The following is a 16,965-nucleotide window of genomic DNA, read 5'->3' on the forward strand; positions in this document are numbered from 1 at the left end:
CTGGTGAATCTTAGCAGATATCTCGAGTTAATTTATAGCAAAACACTTCATGGGGTCAGACTATATTTGGTTAATCCTTCCTCGTGGTAAATATGAATTCGGGAAGCGCGCTAAAAGTGATTCGTTCTTCGTGGCTCTCGTGGATCGTACCGTCGATCTCACCCTCTGTTCGAAGGATGATTCATCGAATTTTCTCGCCCTCCTTGGATCCGCAGAGAATATGGTTCGCCTTAAACGACGAGTTTTGCGTGGCTCCTCCGAGAAAATTCTGCAGTAATTTTATATTTGACATGTTTCCCGAGGAAGTTTGCCGCGTAAACATTGTTGACCTTCAGGACGAAAATGGCGGGCCTGTACCTTTGTCGTGGTTTAACAAGGGGAGCCAAAGCTGCCGAAACCCTGTATGCTGGTACTACTTTCGCTGTACTCGTTGGAAATCTACGCCGAAAAAAACCCTGCCAAAGGAGAATTTTTTAAATCTGAGTTCGTCCAACATTTGAGGAGGGCACTAAACAGAGCAGACTTGTTGTCTCGAGCCTACGATCGCGAATTTCAGAGTTCTATTCTTGACTCTACTCTGAGAAGTAACGAAAGATGCATCAATGCTATGGATGATCTGGCCCCAGTTGATTTCAAGCCTGAACCTTCCTCTGTAGATCTCTCGAATTGCTCTCTGGAAAGCCCGCCAAAAGCCGATGAAAGCCCGCCAAAATGCTCTACTCCTTGCATCTCTAGTAGTTCTTCAACTTTGATTTCACCTGCGTCATCTTCATGAATAGAACCAAACTTGGGAAAAGTGGGGTAAGTCGCTTATCCTTTAATTTTTTAAAACTATTGGTTTTTTTTTTCTTATTCAATTTGTATTGGTTTATCAGGTTAATTAATTTATCAGTCATTGTAAACAACAACAACAAAAGTTTATTTCCTTTTCCAAAGCTATTCTGTAACTTATTTGGATTTTGCTTGAGTGGAGGAAATAATCTATAGTACAATTAATTTTTATTTTATCACGGTCGACAATGGGTGACCCCAATTCTAACTTTGTGTTTACATTTGGCTGCCTGTGCAAATGCATGCGGAACAAAGAGAGCCATTTTGTTTCTCTTTCACACAAATTTACCTCCTTTGATGCAAGAATCTGGTCTCATTTTCAGGTGAGACATATGGTCTATCAAATTGGCATGTCAACGGCACTTTTTAATCTGTTATTACTATTACTAGTACAGTTGAACCTCCCGTAAGCGACCTGACCCATAATCTCAAGGATATGTGGTTGCTTACGGGAGGTGGTCGCTTACCAGAGGTCAGACCACAGGGGGGGGGGGGGGGGGTCTAAATTTCCGGTAATTTACGTATGGTAATTGCGGACACCTAACCCTTTTTCCAGTGCTTATCGAAACCCAAAGTAAAAATTTTACTTAGACTGCCTGATTTAGGAGCAAACAGTAAACGGCATGTTTGCAATGTTACATTTCAAGCGTAACACATCAACAACTTCGGCGTTTGTTTGTTACATAATCCAGTTGACATTATTTATCGCCACAATTTTTCTGTTGGATAATACAAGGTTGAGAGAGTCATCACCGGTCGTGCATGTACATGCATGCTATTTACAAGATAAGAGAGTTTCTTTCCTATAAGGGATTCAACCTGATTAAAGTTTATTTCAGTGTACACTATAGTGCACGTATATGTTATCATTTGTTTCAATGTCGGGAGACTAGCTCCGGCTGTGAGATTTTAATACGGCATATCCGCTGTAATGATGTGGGCCAATATGTTATAGTCAATTTCCGCCCGTGAGAGAAACAGCAGATTGTGTGTCAAGTGGTCGCCTACGGGAGGTTAAAAACAATTGAAAATTTTAAACAATCATCTCTAAAAGTGGTCGCTTAAGGGAGGTGGTCGCTTACAAGAGGTGGTCGCCTACGAGAGGTTCCATCTATAGTGATTTGACTCGAAAACTTTGGTATTTTGAAAAAGTGGTCGCTAATGAGAGGTGGTCACTTAAGAGAGATGGTCGCAAAGGGAGGTTTGACTGTATATATAATACTGCTATAAATGCATGCTAGCTAGTTCTTGTTTTCTAAGTGGAAACATGTAATTGACAAATTCCCAAAGCAGCAAGGAAGCAATTAGTCTGTGTCAAGATATTCCTGGCTTTCAAGTTGCTCTTGTTGAGAATGCAGCCCCAATCAGCTAACATGCATAGAAATTAGAGCAAATAATCTAATTCTTTTAGTATAAATCTGCTAGTTGTTCAAAACTAAACAAGTAAATTAATTATATCCTCGTCACAGACACTTTGAAAACGCGACGAAGAGGCCGCCATTTTGTTGAAAACCACTACTCACCATCTATAACAGAATAGATAGCAAGTAGCGTAGCCAATCAGAGAATGGCATTGGTGATAGAACACTAGTAGATTATTTTATACTTATCACTAAATAAATAAACTGTAATATCTTATTATCACAATTAAATGCTAAACATTACTAAGAAACTCACAAAATCCATGATTGTAGCTGACATTACTGTAGCCACTGTCCTTAGAAGTCCTCCCAAGGACACTTAAGACTAATATTTTATAATATAATGAAGGTCTGTGGGCAAGCTTTCCTAATATGAACAAAATGTGTTTCCATCTTAAGGAAAAGCTTGAAAAAGCTAATTACAAATGTGAACAGGCAAAAGGACACACTGAAAAACTGAGTGGAATTCTTGTGGATGGACAAACCTACACTGTGACTTTTAAAGGTAGGAGATTGAAATTCGTCAAAAATTGTTGTTATTTTTTTCTTAACTGTATCTGCATGCTTATGTGTCTGGTTATAATTTAAATTGGGAGACACTGTGGTCGGATACTTAGCTGGACTGCTATATCAAACTTTATGGGTTTGAGCTCTAGCTCTGGTATTGGCAATTTTTATCCTGGGGGAACCCTGCGAAGGAATAGAACCTCATAGAGGGGGGTGGGGGAATAGTAGAAATACCCCTTGCGGTTTCATGGTACAGAAATCTAGATCAGCTTGGTGTTTACCACTTCACCACTTCGCCTTATAGACACTTTAACTTTTTTACTGCTGATTATTATTAACAGTCTACAATGTTTGATGAGTGAAACTAAATAAAGAACAGCAACAATTTATTAATAACAATTTACTTAAGATTGCTATATTAATAATATTGTTTTTTGCAGTTATACTGGACTTAAAGGCATTCTATCTGCTGCTTGTGAAGGACGATGATGACAATTTTAAACTTGGCAAGCAAGGCATTGATGTTGAGTTCTGCTTTATATGCAATACCATAAGGGTATGTAGATTATTTAACTTAGAAGGTATGTGTTTTAACATTGTTTGCATTATGGTAGTTGTTAGTTGCAAAGTAATGAAAATGTTGCATCAGGAAGGCCATGTACTTGTAAAGTGTTGGATTTGAAATCTGGAATTTCGTATATTCCATCCAACCACTATCTGGATTTGTTTCAAGTTCTACTTCTTGACTGTGTTATGTAAATGGCCAACTGGCCAGCTTTCTACCTTTTGGAATTTTGAATAGTTTTTCTTTAATTTGCAGTATTTGTTTTTATCATTTATACTGTCTTCAACAAGCCCATCCGACGTTAAATCAAAAATATACATTTACGTTTGTTCAGTAGCGCCTAAAACCATATGCACATTTGTTTCAACGCATTTGTATAAAATGTACATAAACCTAGACCAATTTGTCAGGCTATCCTCTCCTTCAGGGTTTACAGGCGGCGCGCCCAAACCCTGAGGTGACGATAGCCTTTTTGTTTTTTGTTGTTTAGTCATTATCCAAATTAGTCTTTTTCAGTTGACTTTTGTTTTTATAAAATGTAGCATAAACCTAGGCCAATTTGTCAGGCTATCCTCTCCTTCAGGGTTTACAGGCAGCGCGCCCAAACCCTGAGGTGACGATAGCCTTTTTGTTTTTTGTTGTTTAGTCATTATCCAAATTAGTCTTTTTCAGTTGACTTTTGTTTTTATAAAATGTAGCATAAACCTAGGCCAATTTGTCAGGCTATCCTCTCCTTCAGGGTTTACAGGCGGCACGCCCAAACCCTGAGGTGACGATAGTGGTTTTGTTTTTTGTTGTTTAGTCATTATCCAAATTAGTCTTTTTCAGTTGACTTTTGTTTTTATAAAATGTAGCATAAACCTAGGCCAATTTGTCAGGCTATCCTCTCCTTCAGGGTTTACAGGCGGCGCGCCCAAACCCTGAGGTGACGAGAGTCTTTTTGTTTTTTGTTGTTTAGTCATTATCCAAAATTAGTATTTTTCAGTTGACTTTTATTTTCATACAAAGAAGCATTAATCCTAGGCCAATTTGTCAGGCTATCCTCTCCTTCAGGGTTTACAGGCGGCGCGCCCATACCCTGAGGTGACGATAGCCTTTTTGTTTTTTGTTGTTTAGTCAATATCCAAAATTAGTATTTTCCAGTTGACTTTTATTTTCATACAATGAAGCATTAATCCTACGCCAATTTGTCAGGCTATCCTCTCCTTCTGGGTTTACAGGCGGCGCGCCCATACCCTGAGGTGACGATAGCCTTTTTGTTTTTTGTTGTTTAGTGAATATCCAAAATTAGTATTTTCCAGTTGACTTTTATTTTCATACAATGAAGCATTAATCCTACGCCAATTTGTCGGGCTATCCTCTCCTTCTGGGTTTACAGGCAGCGCGCCCATACCCTGAGGTGACAATAGCCTTTTTGTTTTTTGTTGTTTAGTCATAATCCAAATTAGTCTTTTTCAGTTGACTTTTGTTTTTATAAAATGTAGCATAAACCTAGGCCAATTTGTCAGGCTATCCTCTCCTTCAGGGTTTACAGGCGGCGCGCCCAAACCCTGAGGTGACAAGAGTCTTTTTGTTTTTTGTTGTTTAGTCAATATCCAAAAGTAGTATTTTCCAGTTGACTTTTATTTTCATACAATGAAGCATTAATCCTAGGCCAATTTGTCAGGCTATCCTCTCCTTCTGGGTTTACAGGCGGCGCGCCCATACCCTGAGGTGACGATAGCCTTTTTGTTTTTTGTTGTTTAGTGAATATCCAAAATTAGTATTTTCCAGTTGACTTTTATTTTCATACAATGAAGCATTAATCCTAGGCCGATTTGTCAGGCTATCCTCTCCTTCTGGGTTTACAGGCGGCGCGCCCATACCCTGAGGTGACGATAACCTTTTTGTTTTTTGTTGTTTAGTCAATATCCAAATTAGTCTTTTTCAGTTGACTTTTATTTTCATACAATGAAGCATTAATCCTAGGCCGATTTGTCAGGCTATGCTCTCCTTCTGGGTTTACAGGCGGCGCGCCCAAACCCTGAGGTGACGATAGCCTTTTTGTTTTTTGTTGTTTAGTCAATATCCAAATTAGTCTTTTTCAGTTGACTTTTGTTTTTATAAAATGTAGCATAAACCTAGGCCAATTTGTCAGGCTATCCTCTCCTTCAGGGTTTACAGGCGGCGCGCCCAAACCCTGAGGTGACGAGAGTCTTTTTGTTTTTTGTTGTTTAGTCAATATCCAAAATTAGTATTTTCCAGTTGACTTTTATTTTCATACAATGAAGCATTAATCCTAGGCCAATTTGTCAGGCTATCCTCTCCTTCTGGGTTTACAGGCGGCGCGCCCATACCCTGAGGTGATGAGAGCCTTTTTGTTTTAGTTTTTTTTCACCTAGGGCTGTCACCTTGACGTGGTGGTGAAGCTTGAGTGTCTCAACTGCCCCAAGAACATGTTCCCTGGGGCTTTGGTCCCTAGTGAAGGTATTTCCTTTGGTTTTTTTAACGGAAAGAGACCAGACTAAGTACAGCCTTTAATCTAACAGGGAGTTCTGTGTTATCCAACCTTTCAAACATGTACAATATTTGCACCAGGTTTACCTTATCCATTCTTTATATAGGCGGTTGAGGGCAGCAGTGTTACCCTCTTGAAGGCTGCAGCAACAGGCGTTATTGCGGATGTTAGCGAGTGCACAGAAATTCTAAGGCAGATTTGTGAAGTGTTGTTGTTTATGCACAAAAGAGGATACCTGCACAACGACCTAAAAGGGAACAATGTCGTTTTGGACGGTGCCAGCCATAAAGCCTTCTTTATTGACTTTGGCAAAAGCAGATGAATTGTCAAGGCGAAGCTGATGAAGCCGAAAGTCAACATAAAGGATGCAGCGAAGAAGTATACACACGCAGCGCCTGAAATTCACCGAGGAGACAGCCAGTCGACCGCTAGCGACGTATATTCTTTTGGAGTGCTAGCCGTGAAAGTTTTACAAGATGGGAAATTTGTCAACCCTGCCTTGAAGACAGGGGCACCCAACGGTAGTTTTCTCTCAGATCCTTTGAAACGCAATTTTTGGCTATCTGGAGTGCCTTTAAAGCTCTGTAGGTTCATTTCAGGCCACCCTATAATATTTTTATCTCTTTAGTCATTCTAGGGGAACTTGAGTCTTTTCGAAATTCCTAGCGCATTTTTGTTTCTTTCCCGAAAACCTTAGGTCTTATTTCCTTTCCGAAAATCTTAGCTGACCTTTTTTCGGTATCCAAAACGACATTTTTATCTATCCGAAAACACTAGGACTTAAATTTCCCGTATCACGAACGTTCGAGGTGAAAATTCCCTTAAGAAAATTGTAGGGGATTAAGGACCTTCCGAACAGATAATTTACCAAAACGATCCGTTGGGTGCCCCTGTGAAGAGTACTGCCAAAAGGTGTCTCTCATCTAATCCGGGAAAACGCCCGAAACTCGAAGAAATTTTGGAACACATCACAATTTAACACTCTCTTTGAACGGTGTCGGGTCGTTTCGCTGCAAAGTCGTTTCGCTACACCGTTAAGTATGAAATGTGATTATTTTTCGTTCTTAAAGTGAGTTCGGGTGAAAAAATATCTTAGCTGTATATTCGTTTCACAGTGTTTGCATGAGGAGTAAATTGAATTCAAATATTACAGAATATGTCAATTTTAAAACGTAGCGAATCGACTTAACTGCAGTGTAGCGAAATGACCGGTCAAGGAAAATTAATGTGCACTCACGGAAATTTAGACTAGTTTAGATTCAGCATTTCTACACTTGAATCGTTTTCACATGGACCACTTAAAAACTTCATTGAGATTAATAGAAGTTGAATTTGTCAGTGTAAACAATTTGTAAAGAATTTTGACCAATAATTGCGAATTTCGCACTGTAAAAAACGATTGCATAAATGGCGCCGAAATTTAATAACAATACGTTAAAAAACCTTAGCCGCCTTCTTTTGTTTGATTTCTCTCATTAATGCGACACTACGGTTTTCTGACGTGTGGTTATTCAAATTCGGCATAATTTAATAGTCCGGATTCCTTCGCTTGTTGTAGTAAAATAAAATAGAGTTTTAGGGTGCGTTCGATTGACCCTATTCCGGAATAGGAATACATACAACGATGACAAGAAATCCCCCCCCCAAAAAAGGTTTTAGGAGTTACTGGAGTACAAGACTGCTCTTAAATTCTCATGTGTGAGCGATAGTTTGCAGAATTCGCCTCCCAAATTTCTTAAAAAGAGAAATTTAACAGCTCTTCCGCTTATTATTCATCCGGAATAAGGTCAATCGAACGCATTCTTAGCCGCCTTATAATGAAGACAAAACTAAGAGGCTTTTTCCCAGTTAGCCGATAGTTTCGGCTGTGTCACGTAAATGTATGTGTCCGCATTTGTTTGAATTATAGGACGCGTTACCTACGCCAACGTTTGCCGCGAGATTGAAGAATTGAATACGCAAAACCAATAACGTGAGGACTTGGCCACTCATTCAGGCAAACTGATATTTGTACGGTTGTTGTACAAGGATTTCAATTTAGCGTGGTTCGGGTTTTGTCATACGATGACAGAATTTAATTAAAAAACACAATGTTGACAGCTACAACACACGTATCATAGTCTTCAGGCGAGAATATCCTTCGGAGGTCGAAACAAAAGACTCGCACCTAAAGGCGATCTTAATCCGCCACAAACATCCGAAGAACGCGTCTTTCAAAGGCGTCGAGGTCTTAAAATCTGGCCTCTGGCTTGTCATGGACCTCCAAAACTCAAGGATGAACCTTAACTATTTACGTTTGTGTTTTGTTCTGTTTTGTTTTTGTTATTATCATCATCATCATCATCATCATCATCATCATCATCATCATCATCATCACCATCATCATCATCATCATCACCATCATCATCATCATCATCATCATCATCATCATCATCATCATCATTATTATTATTTATTATTATTATTATTATTATTATTATTATTATTATTATTGCGTGAAATTTTCGGGAATTTTTTGACGCAGCCAAAGATATGAAGTGGAAAAGAGCGCTAACCCTCCCCTTTTCAAATGTTGATTTCAACATCCGGGACTTAAAGTAATATGGCGAGATACAAGCAAGAGTTTTTTCTTCATAAAGCGTGAGTTTGAAAAGCTATTCGATTATTCGTCGCCCTTATTACTGTATCGTTGTTAGGCCAGTGATCGATTAGTCGAGAAGTGCGATTTTACATCTAAAAGGTTTTTCCGCTCGCGGGTGTCATAAATAATTTCCTGCAGATGTTCGATCGCCATGATTCTAATTCGCGTGCAGCATGAATCTAGTGTGAAGATAAAAAATCAATTTGAAACGCTGTCTTCCTCTTATAAAGCTGATTCTGTTGTTGAAAGCTAGACTTGAGCGCTAAAAGACCGGGTTTTGGGTGAGATTTTAGATGCGTTGGCGCGGTTAACTATTGCTAAATTGTGACACATTTTGTAGGAAATTCACAGGTCATGTTTCATTTCATGCCCATATCAGTGCCATGTCTAATTCCAGAGAAAAGCCTCTTTCTTTTATCTCTCCCATACTATTCTTTGACCTTGTTTAAATTCTTGTGATAAACCCTAATTAAAGTCTTGTTAATGACTAGCATATTCCTTCAGCCTAGAAGATTTAAAAATGTGCCCGATTTCGAAGTGTATCCGTTCTTTTTTGTTGCATAATTGTGAAAATCTCTTTTCTATCATTATTCTTCCCCTTTCAGCCAACCGATCTTATTTCATGATAAATTACCCAAGCTATAAAAATGAATTGAAAAGGCCCAGACCTGTCATAATGGTCAGTCACAGTTTCGCATCATTGTACATTTTAACGATTAATGCCGCTAACTTCAGCTTCCTAGTTCACTACTTTGAGTGCCGCTACACGAGGCTTGTCACCCGGCAATGCAATGCAGTGACGCTTAAAATTTAAAATCTCCCTTTTCTGTACATCCACTCCAAAGTGGTATTCAGCGTATTTAACTAACGGCAAGGCAATTTTGAAATACAAGTCCAAACCTATGTTACGATGTTAAAAATCGGCTGTTTTTTATCAGGTTAAGCTTATTCGCGAATCCCTTCTTGATTACCTAAACATATCGTGTCCAGTTGAGTTTGTTATCCACTGTCACTCCTCAACGTTTTGAATTAAGGGGGAAGTGCGTTCAGAGGACCAGTAAAGCTATGCCGTTTCGATAACTAGCTAGCTAGTACCCCACCCCAAGGAGAGCGAAGCCATGGTTATCACAACGACAAAACTTTGCTGGTCAAGTTCTCTGAACGCACTGTCCTCTACAAGACTTTTGGGCGTATTATAGTGAACTGTATCTGCACCGTGTACGGAGCTCCTCAAGCGCTTTGCTAAGCAGAGCTGTGACCTCATCCACACAACTCCTTGAACAAAACAATTCTGCGGGTATCATCTGCGGACATATACGTTTATCCTGAGATAACACAATGTGAAAAGATTTGGGGAGAGAACAACACCTTGCGGGGTGTAAGAGGTGACTTTGGAACCGTATCAGACTTCGCACCGTTGACTACCGTGTATTGCTTTCTCTTTGTTAGGTAGTCTGTCAGCCAAGCTAGCTCAAAGACACTAGGCATTGACATTAACACTGGCAAGGAAACAATTTTAGCGAGGGATATCATGTTGTTTTATAAAGGCAGAGGCTCATACTGAATTATTTATTGCTAGATTTTAAAGGCATCTGCTTTGGCCAAACCCATTGACAATTGAGAAGTATACACTTGACAAAGTTTTTATTTTTGCCATTAAGCCAGAGTTTCACCCTTTCAGCATCTTTAGTAGAAAATCAGAAGGGGAAAGGGGAAACGGGAGGGGGCACAATACTTAACAATTATTCCACTAGAGCCTTTTGGATATGAGATGATCAGATAGTCATAGAGGCGCGTAGCGTCGAGCTGGCTACATATCATTTCATATCCAACAAGCGTGAGTGAAATAATTGTTTTATTAAAAAAAATCAAGAAATATTCAGTGCTAGATCGTGTCGATTTCGTTTTGCAAGAGCAACTAAATTAACTGTTTAAACAGCGCAAGGCCCTGTAACTAAAAAAAGAAGTACTTATTTTCTCGATTAAACGCCCCTTTCGTTTATTTAAAATTCGGCCATTTTGACCTGGCTTTTTTTCGAGGCCGGCGTTTAATCGGGGCTCCGGCGTTTATTAATGAAGTGCGATTTTCAGCCATTTTTCCAGGTTGATTTATTACCACCGATCCTTGGAAACCTAGGGGCAGTTTGTCAGTGCTGGACAATTTTTCCAGGTTGATTTATTATCCCCGATCCTTGGAATTAAACCTATGGGCAGTTTGTCAGTACTGGACAATTTTTCCCAGGATTGCCCAAAGTTACAGTATTATGGTACCGTGCATACGGCACGTGTACCATGTTGCAATCAAGATTTGTATCACTAACAAACAGCACATAAACAATATGTGAATGATGTAGGAGCAAGTAAATGATATGAAAGCAGAGTTTTAAGTTTATAAACGGTAATGTCGCCAAGGTCCTCCTCGCTTGTGTCAGCCAATGTGTGCAAATTTCTTAAGTTTGAATTACATGCTCATAAACGCCGGGACCCTGATCAAACGCCGGACGCACCCGGCGTTTAATTGAAAATCGGCAGTTTTGACCCGGCGTTTATACGAAGCCGGCGTTTACTCGAGAAAATACGGTAGTCTTAATATGAAGTGAGAAAACGTAACAACACATAAGGAGTTAGGTGGATGGGTGTGTTATTTCGCATGCAATGGGGTTCATATTTAATTTTTCGTCTAGATAGCGAGGTAAATCCCTATTGTTCACCACCTCTGACCCATTTCCTGACCCCCTCCTCCCCTCCCACTCCTGTTAATTATTGCACAGTCCCTATAAAAGAAGACAGAAAAAAACTCTATTCAGTATCGTATAGAATGTTGGCAGATATTCAAGTATAGATCGTTATTCAATGTAAAAGTATTCTTATGATTTCTTAGGACTCAAGTAAAGGGGAGAAAGGAATAGAAAAATATATGTATATTACTAAGTTTGTTATTATTATTCTTTTTTGATATCAGGACCTCCCAAGATAACAAAGCCTATTTACTCCAAATGCCCTCTGGAAAAGTTCCTGTGTACTGCCATATGTCAAGCCATGGGCTTGGAGCGTGTGGAGGAGGCGGATGGACGCTGGTCATGAAAACGGATGGCAATAAGGTATCACATGACAACCAACTGTTTGCTTTATGTAGGAATATGGACATCAATCTTTATATACGAATTAAGAAGGTCACGAATATGTTCTTTGTACCCTTAATTACGAGTTCTATGAGATATTTGGATCGCTCAGTTTAACATTTTCATCCGCACTCCGGAAATCGTTCAAAATGTGCTTTCTCAAGATCCTTAAAAAACGTTAATGAAGGTCATGAAAGTGATTCGAGAAATTCCGAATTCTTTCAAGGCAGGTTTATCAAAGTGCGCTTTCGGCTATTCTTTTTTAAAGGTGGATATGTGAATGTGGATAATTCATTGTAATTTTCCTACATGTTTTTCCTTATTTTCACCAAGCCAACGTTTCGCTTCAATTCTAAACTCTGGAGCAACCGGGACGACTTCAACCTTCCAGGAGGAAAGACTTTGTTTGACAATCATGAAACCAAGCTACCAACCTACTGGAACGCATCCTTCTCCAAGATCTGTCTCGGTATGAAGATCGGAAATCAGACAAGATTCATCGTCCTCTCCAAGCGCGCTAACTCCCTCTACTCACTGATCGCCGATGGCAATTACCGCGCCACCTCACTGAGACATAACACGTGGAAGTCGTTGATTGGATCTTCAGCCTCGCTGCAGCCTAACTGTAACATGGAAGGGTTCAATTGTAAGTCTGAGATACGCAACCATGGAAAAGCAAGAATCGGTTTCCTTGGAAATAACGAAAAAGACTGTGTATCTTCTGACTCCAGAATCGGGTTTGGTACTGGAGGAAAACACGACGACTCCAACACGTGTGGAAACGAGGCTATGCATGGAGGAGATAACGGAGAGAAGCACATCAAAGCCATGGGCTACATTCTGGTGCAGTGAAAGCCACAAGGAACTAAAAACTGAACTTTGTCACTAAGGCCATAAGCCATAAGTAAACTATAGAGTGTTTTCATTCACGTGACTACCGGCCATATTGGTTTACTGAAACAAAAGAAAGTATTTGCATAAAAATAGAGTTCAATTCCCAGAGGTTTAGTTTGGGACACCAACATGGCCGCCATTTCTTTGTTTTGGGACACCAACATGGCCCCGGTGACGTCATGTGAAAACACTCCATAGAACAATGAGTGAATGTATAAATCTTTCGATCAGTAAATTAAAGTTTTGTCTTTCAAAAAGAGCGAAAACGCAACACATAAAATCTTTACTGGTTATGTTATTCTGAACTCCACCAAGAAACGTGTATGTAGTTTTATATAACTAGTATCTTTATGTAAGAAATAAAATTGGTCATGGGACTGACGTGAGTGGTAAGAGTGTTGAAAGAAAAGAGAATAACAGGGAATATTTTATTTATTTATTTAGTTATTTATTTATTTAGTTATTTATTTATTTATTTATTTATTTATCTATCTATTTATTTATTTTTTAAGCAAAGAAAAAAAATTCACTTTTTGGTGAGCGATTCTTCCTAACTCCACTGTCCTACTCCGCAATGCACTCAGATTAATTGTCCATCTAAATTCCTTTCTAACGGAAATGAACTTAAGACCGAGCCGTGAATTCGCTTTTTGGGTGTCTACGATGTTACTTTTGTTTCTTAATCGATAATGAAGACTATTCCACCTAAGGGACTTTCCTCTATCAACATAAGACCCGCAGTTCAACTAATTGCTTTCAATTTGCTCGTTTTGTTTCAGACATTTTGCTCGTTGTTGCACATTTTACATTTGGGTGGCTAAATTCCCCACCTCTTACCCCCTCCCTTATCCCCGAATTTTGGATAAACTGGCAACCTGGTATTTTTTTTTTATGTTTTACTGGTTTAACATGATCACCTAGAGTTAACCACTAGGTGGTTTGTCAGAAACGTTTTGTTGTCTATCGGAATTGCATGCATTTTATTCCTCGCCCTTATTTCAGCTTGTTCTTTCCTCGATATCTCCTGAGGGGTGGTCTTAGGAATTTTGATGTATGATAAGGAAACTGGATTTGACATTGTTGTTGTTATTATGGTAAATACAAAAAGCCACCTGCTAAGATCTTAGATTCAGTGCTTCCGCTAACGGTTTCATTTCAAGCACGTCTTTTTCTTTTTCCTTCCCTTCTACGGAGAAGTCATGGAGTCGTAATAACTCTTCAGTGTTTCTTGACCTTTGACTGCCTTCGCCCTTATTTAGGCACCTGGGGCCCCTTTCTCGAAAGTCCCGTTAACATACCGGGCCCGATAAGTATATTTTTAAATGTATTTTCGCTGATTAGAGAGTAATTACAGACATATATGGTACTTGGCCAATGTTTTCACAGAATTATAAGATTTTAAATTTAGTATTCAAAGTGAACAAAAACTGACTTCCGTTAAGAAACATTTATCCCCAAAGACACTTATCGAGCCCGGTAAGTTAGCAGGACTTTCGAGAAACGAGCCCCAGAGGGGAGGGAAATTGTAGACAAGAGACAACCATCTTTGCGTATATTAGCAGTTTTCCATGCATAAATGTTTACGAAAAATCTCTATTAATTACCCTTGACAAGTGTTTATAACAAGAGGTGCTAACGGGGCCAAGCATTCAGATATTAAAAAAATATAATTCAACTTGAAAATAACATGGTTAAAATTTCTTAGTTGCAGAAGCATTCCAGTTGGCTATAACAGGCATGGCTGAGGAGTTGAACTCAGATCAACAATGAAACAGATACATTTTATTCATAATTGTTGTCGGCAGGTCGAATCTTGATCAAAACTAATCTTCCGCATCTTTTAGGGCCGTGGATCACGAGCTTATCTGAAGACTCTGAACTTCAGTAGTTCCTTTAGGAAAGGAGGTTATCATTCATGACTCCTGCTGAAAATTAGCTGATAATATCAATTTCATGCGACGTGACTTAAAAAAATTAAACTTCAACGGCCAAAGTCTTATGTGTAAGAATTTGTTGGCACATTTTTCTCTCCTATCTAGGTCCCCTTCTATAATTACCTTTGTAGATATGCCCAAGATTTAATGGCAATCATTTCAATAGCATTTTAAGAGCCGTCCTCTGTAAATATCGACTATCGTCGTTTGGACGAGAAAAAATGAAATCCCTCAAACTTTCTCAGAAGAATGGTCTATATAAGTGATTCACATAAATATAACTTTCAGCTCAGTTCGATTCGTATTTTAGCTGTAGTGCGACCATGTTGGCTTTACCGCTCTGAGGAGGCTTTCAGCGGCCATTTTAGGTCACACTTTTAAGAATTTGCCTTACAAAGAAAGCGTTACAAATCCGAACAAAATCTCATTATTCGAGACAAGCAAATGTTTGTTGTTGTGTTGAGAAGCTTTTTTGGGAATTTGATCGAAATCTGATTTTTTTACAAAATTTTTAATTTCTTCCCTATTGAACTACTCTTCAAGTGCCAAAAAAAATGGCCGAGTTTAAAGGAAAATATCGCTAAAGATACATTAGTTGACATCCTAAAACAGCATCCCGGTTAAAGAGCAATGTCTCGTCTGTAAGAATATGCAATAAAATTTTTGGGCAGTTAAAAAGAGAAAATTATAGAAGAAGAAGTTTTAACTGTACTTTTGTCAACAAACACCGCCTTCGTAATTAGCATAACAACATGAAAATAACGATTTACTAACAAAATAACGATAAATTCCACTTACCTCGTGAAATATCGAGAACTGGATATTTCAAAATATATCAAATTATAGTTTCAGTCGGATACAGCCGCATTTTCGATGATTTGTTGTGCGAAATCACTGTAATACACCGCAGCTGTTAAACTGAATTGAATTCTTCAGAGTCCGTCAAGACAACCATCGGCCGAAAAAATCGCCTTCCGCCCCATAAGCTGCCGTGTGCAAGGTGTAAAATATTTCTTTGTTATCCTTAATGACCAAAAATTCTTTCAGCAATCATTTAAATCCTGCTTTGAACTGGAGATTCTTGTCAAGAAATCGTTCATGTTCCGTTGACCTTCCGCCGTGATTAAACAATGAGATTGCGTTACAGAAACGCGCACACACATCCAGACGGGTTGGGGTGGGGGTGGGGAGGAAACAAAAATGGAACAGCTCCTAAATTAAAAAAAAGAGGGTCATTCAAGATTACTGTCAAAGCTATGCATTTCGGGTATTAAATACTGCTGTCCCAGAATAATGTGGAATATGATAACCCCTTGTGCTGTATTTTTTTGGTTGGGGCGTGGGAGGGGGGGGGGGGGGGGGGGGCTGGCAAGTAAAACACTAATTTACAGCATCAGTTGATCGTTGCTCTTCTGTTTAGGGTTCATACAAGTTTGCAACTACCCCAAGGGCAATTACAGCTTTATATTTGTAATATTAGGTAACAGTGAGAGAGTACCGGCACGTAAAATTAGTATGAGGGTTTGTATGGGAATACATGGAAATTAACGGCTTACATAGAATTCCAATAAAAAGCTACACTCTGTTTTTCTTTATAAGAACCTTTTTTATAACAACGTCGAGGCTGAGATTAACCAAAATTTTAAGAATGATTAAGAACATTCCTCAGGCTGAGAGTCGATTAAGAACGTTTTTTGTATTTTGCTAATCTGTATATAAATCAAGGTAACAAATGTGAATTAACCAAAATACTTAAGGGCATGTTTTGTATAACATCAACAATGGTGACACACATCTCGGTCTGTCATAATCGCTTTGATGGGTTTCTTGGTCACGTCCGCTTTGATTTACTGAAAAACATTTAGTGTATGCCATGTAATTTAAGAACATCTTAAGAACGTTATCAGCCTCAAATGACAAAAAAATATAACAACGTTCAGCCTCAGCTCAAAAATTAGACGTTCTTATAAAAAAAAACAGAGTGTATTTACTTACTAAATCTGAGCATCGTTGGAAATGCCATCAAAAGTTACGAAGGGTAACCGACTGACAAATAGGGGACAACAGCTAATAGCAAGTAAATTTATTGAGGGTAGCAAAGGGTTTTTTTGCGACGCGTGATGGCCCATAAATAAGCAGCGTGACGGGTAATGGAAACCGTGCGTGATGCGGGACTGACATTACAACGAGATGCGTGATTTTCTTTTTTACCAGCCCGTGACGCGTGATGTACCAATTAGATTTCCAAGATAAGTGAACGTTCTTTGACCTAAAAGTCACGATAGACAAGAAGGGAATAAGACAATATAACGTAGGGTTAACCTTTCAGGGTACATCCAGCATTTTTACCCACAAGTAAGTCGTCTTTATACATGTATCTCTAATAAAATCAATTAACACACAATCAATCTAAGAGGATGTTGCATGCAATACAATTTTCATTTGTGGGTCAAATAAGGATTAAAGCCAATATAAAAAAGTCAACACTCGATGCAAATAAATCCGATGTCAAATAACTTTCATAAAACATTGCTGCTGAAAAATTCATGAATT

General features: G+C 38.8%; 3 protein-coding genes across 4 annotated transcripts in view; all 3 read left to right on the forward strand.

Annotated features, from left to right (window-relative positions):
• Positions 1 to 12,494, forward strand: part of LOC146487473 (uncharacterized) — a gene marked incomplete at its 5' end in the record, with an annotated part of 24,837 nt that extends 12,343 nt beyond the window's left edge. Inside the window, 2 exons of the mRNA XM_085088814.1 lie at positions 11,425 to 11,563; positions 11,918 to 12,494. Coding sequence (XP_084944940.1) covers positions 11,425 to 11,563; positions 11,918 to 12,436 — 658 coding nt within the window. The remainder of the gene's footprint in view (positions 1 to 11,424; positions 11,564 to 11,917) is intronic.
• Positions 1 to 16,965, forward strand: part of LOC146487469 (putative skeletal organic matrix protein 5) — a 133,240-nt gene that overhangs the window by 51,338 nt on the left and 64,937 nt on the right. The window lies entirely within an intron of this gene.
• On the forward strand, positions 760 to 7,505 carry LOC146487475 (uncharacterized). Its single transcript, XM_085088907.1, has 4 exons — positions 760 to 801; positions 2,652 to 2,757; positions 3,200 to 3,315; positions 5,928 to 7,505. Exons 1-4 carry the CDS (start codon positions 772 to 774, stop codon positions 6,141 to 6,143), a joined length of 468 nt encoding a protein of 155 aa, XP_084945033.1. The 5' UTR covers positions 760 to 771; the 3' UTR covers positions 6,144 to 7,505.

This window comes from Pavona decussata, unplaced genomic scaffold, assembly GCF_977016875.1.
Source record: "Pavona decussata unplaced genomic scaffold, jaPavDecu1.1 SCAFFOLD_16, whole genome shotgun sequence".
NCBI classification, from domain to species: domain Eukaryota; kingdom Metazoa; phylum Cnidaria; class Anthozoa; order Scleractinia; family Agariciidae; genus Pavona; species Pavona decussata.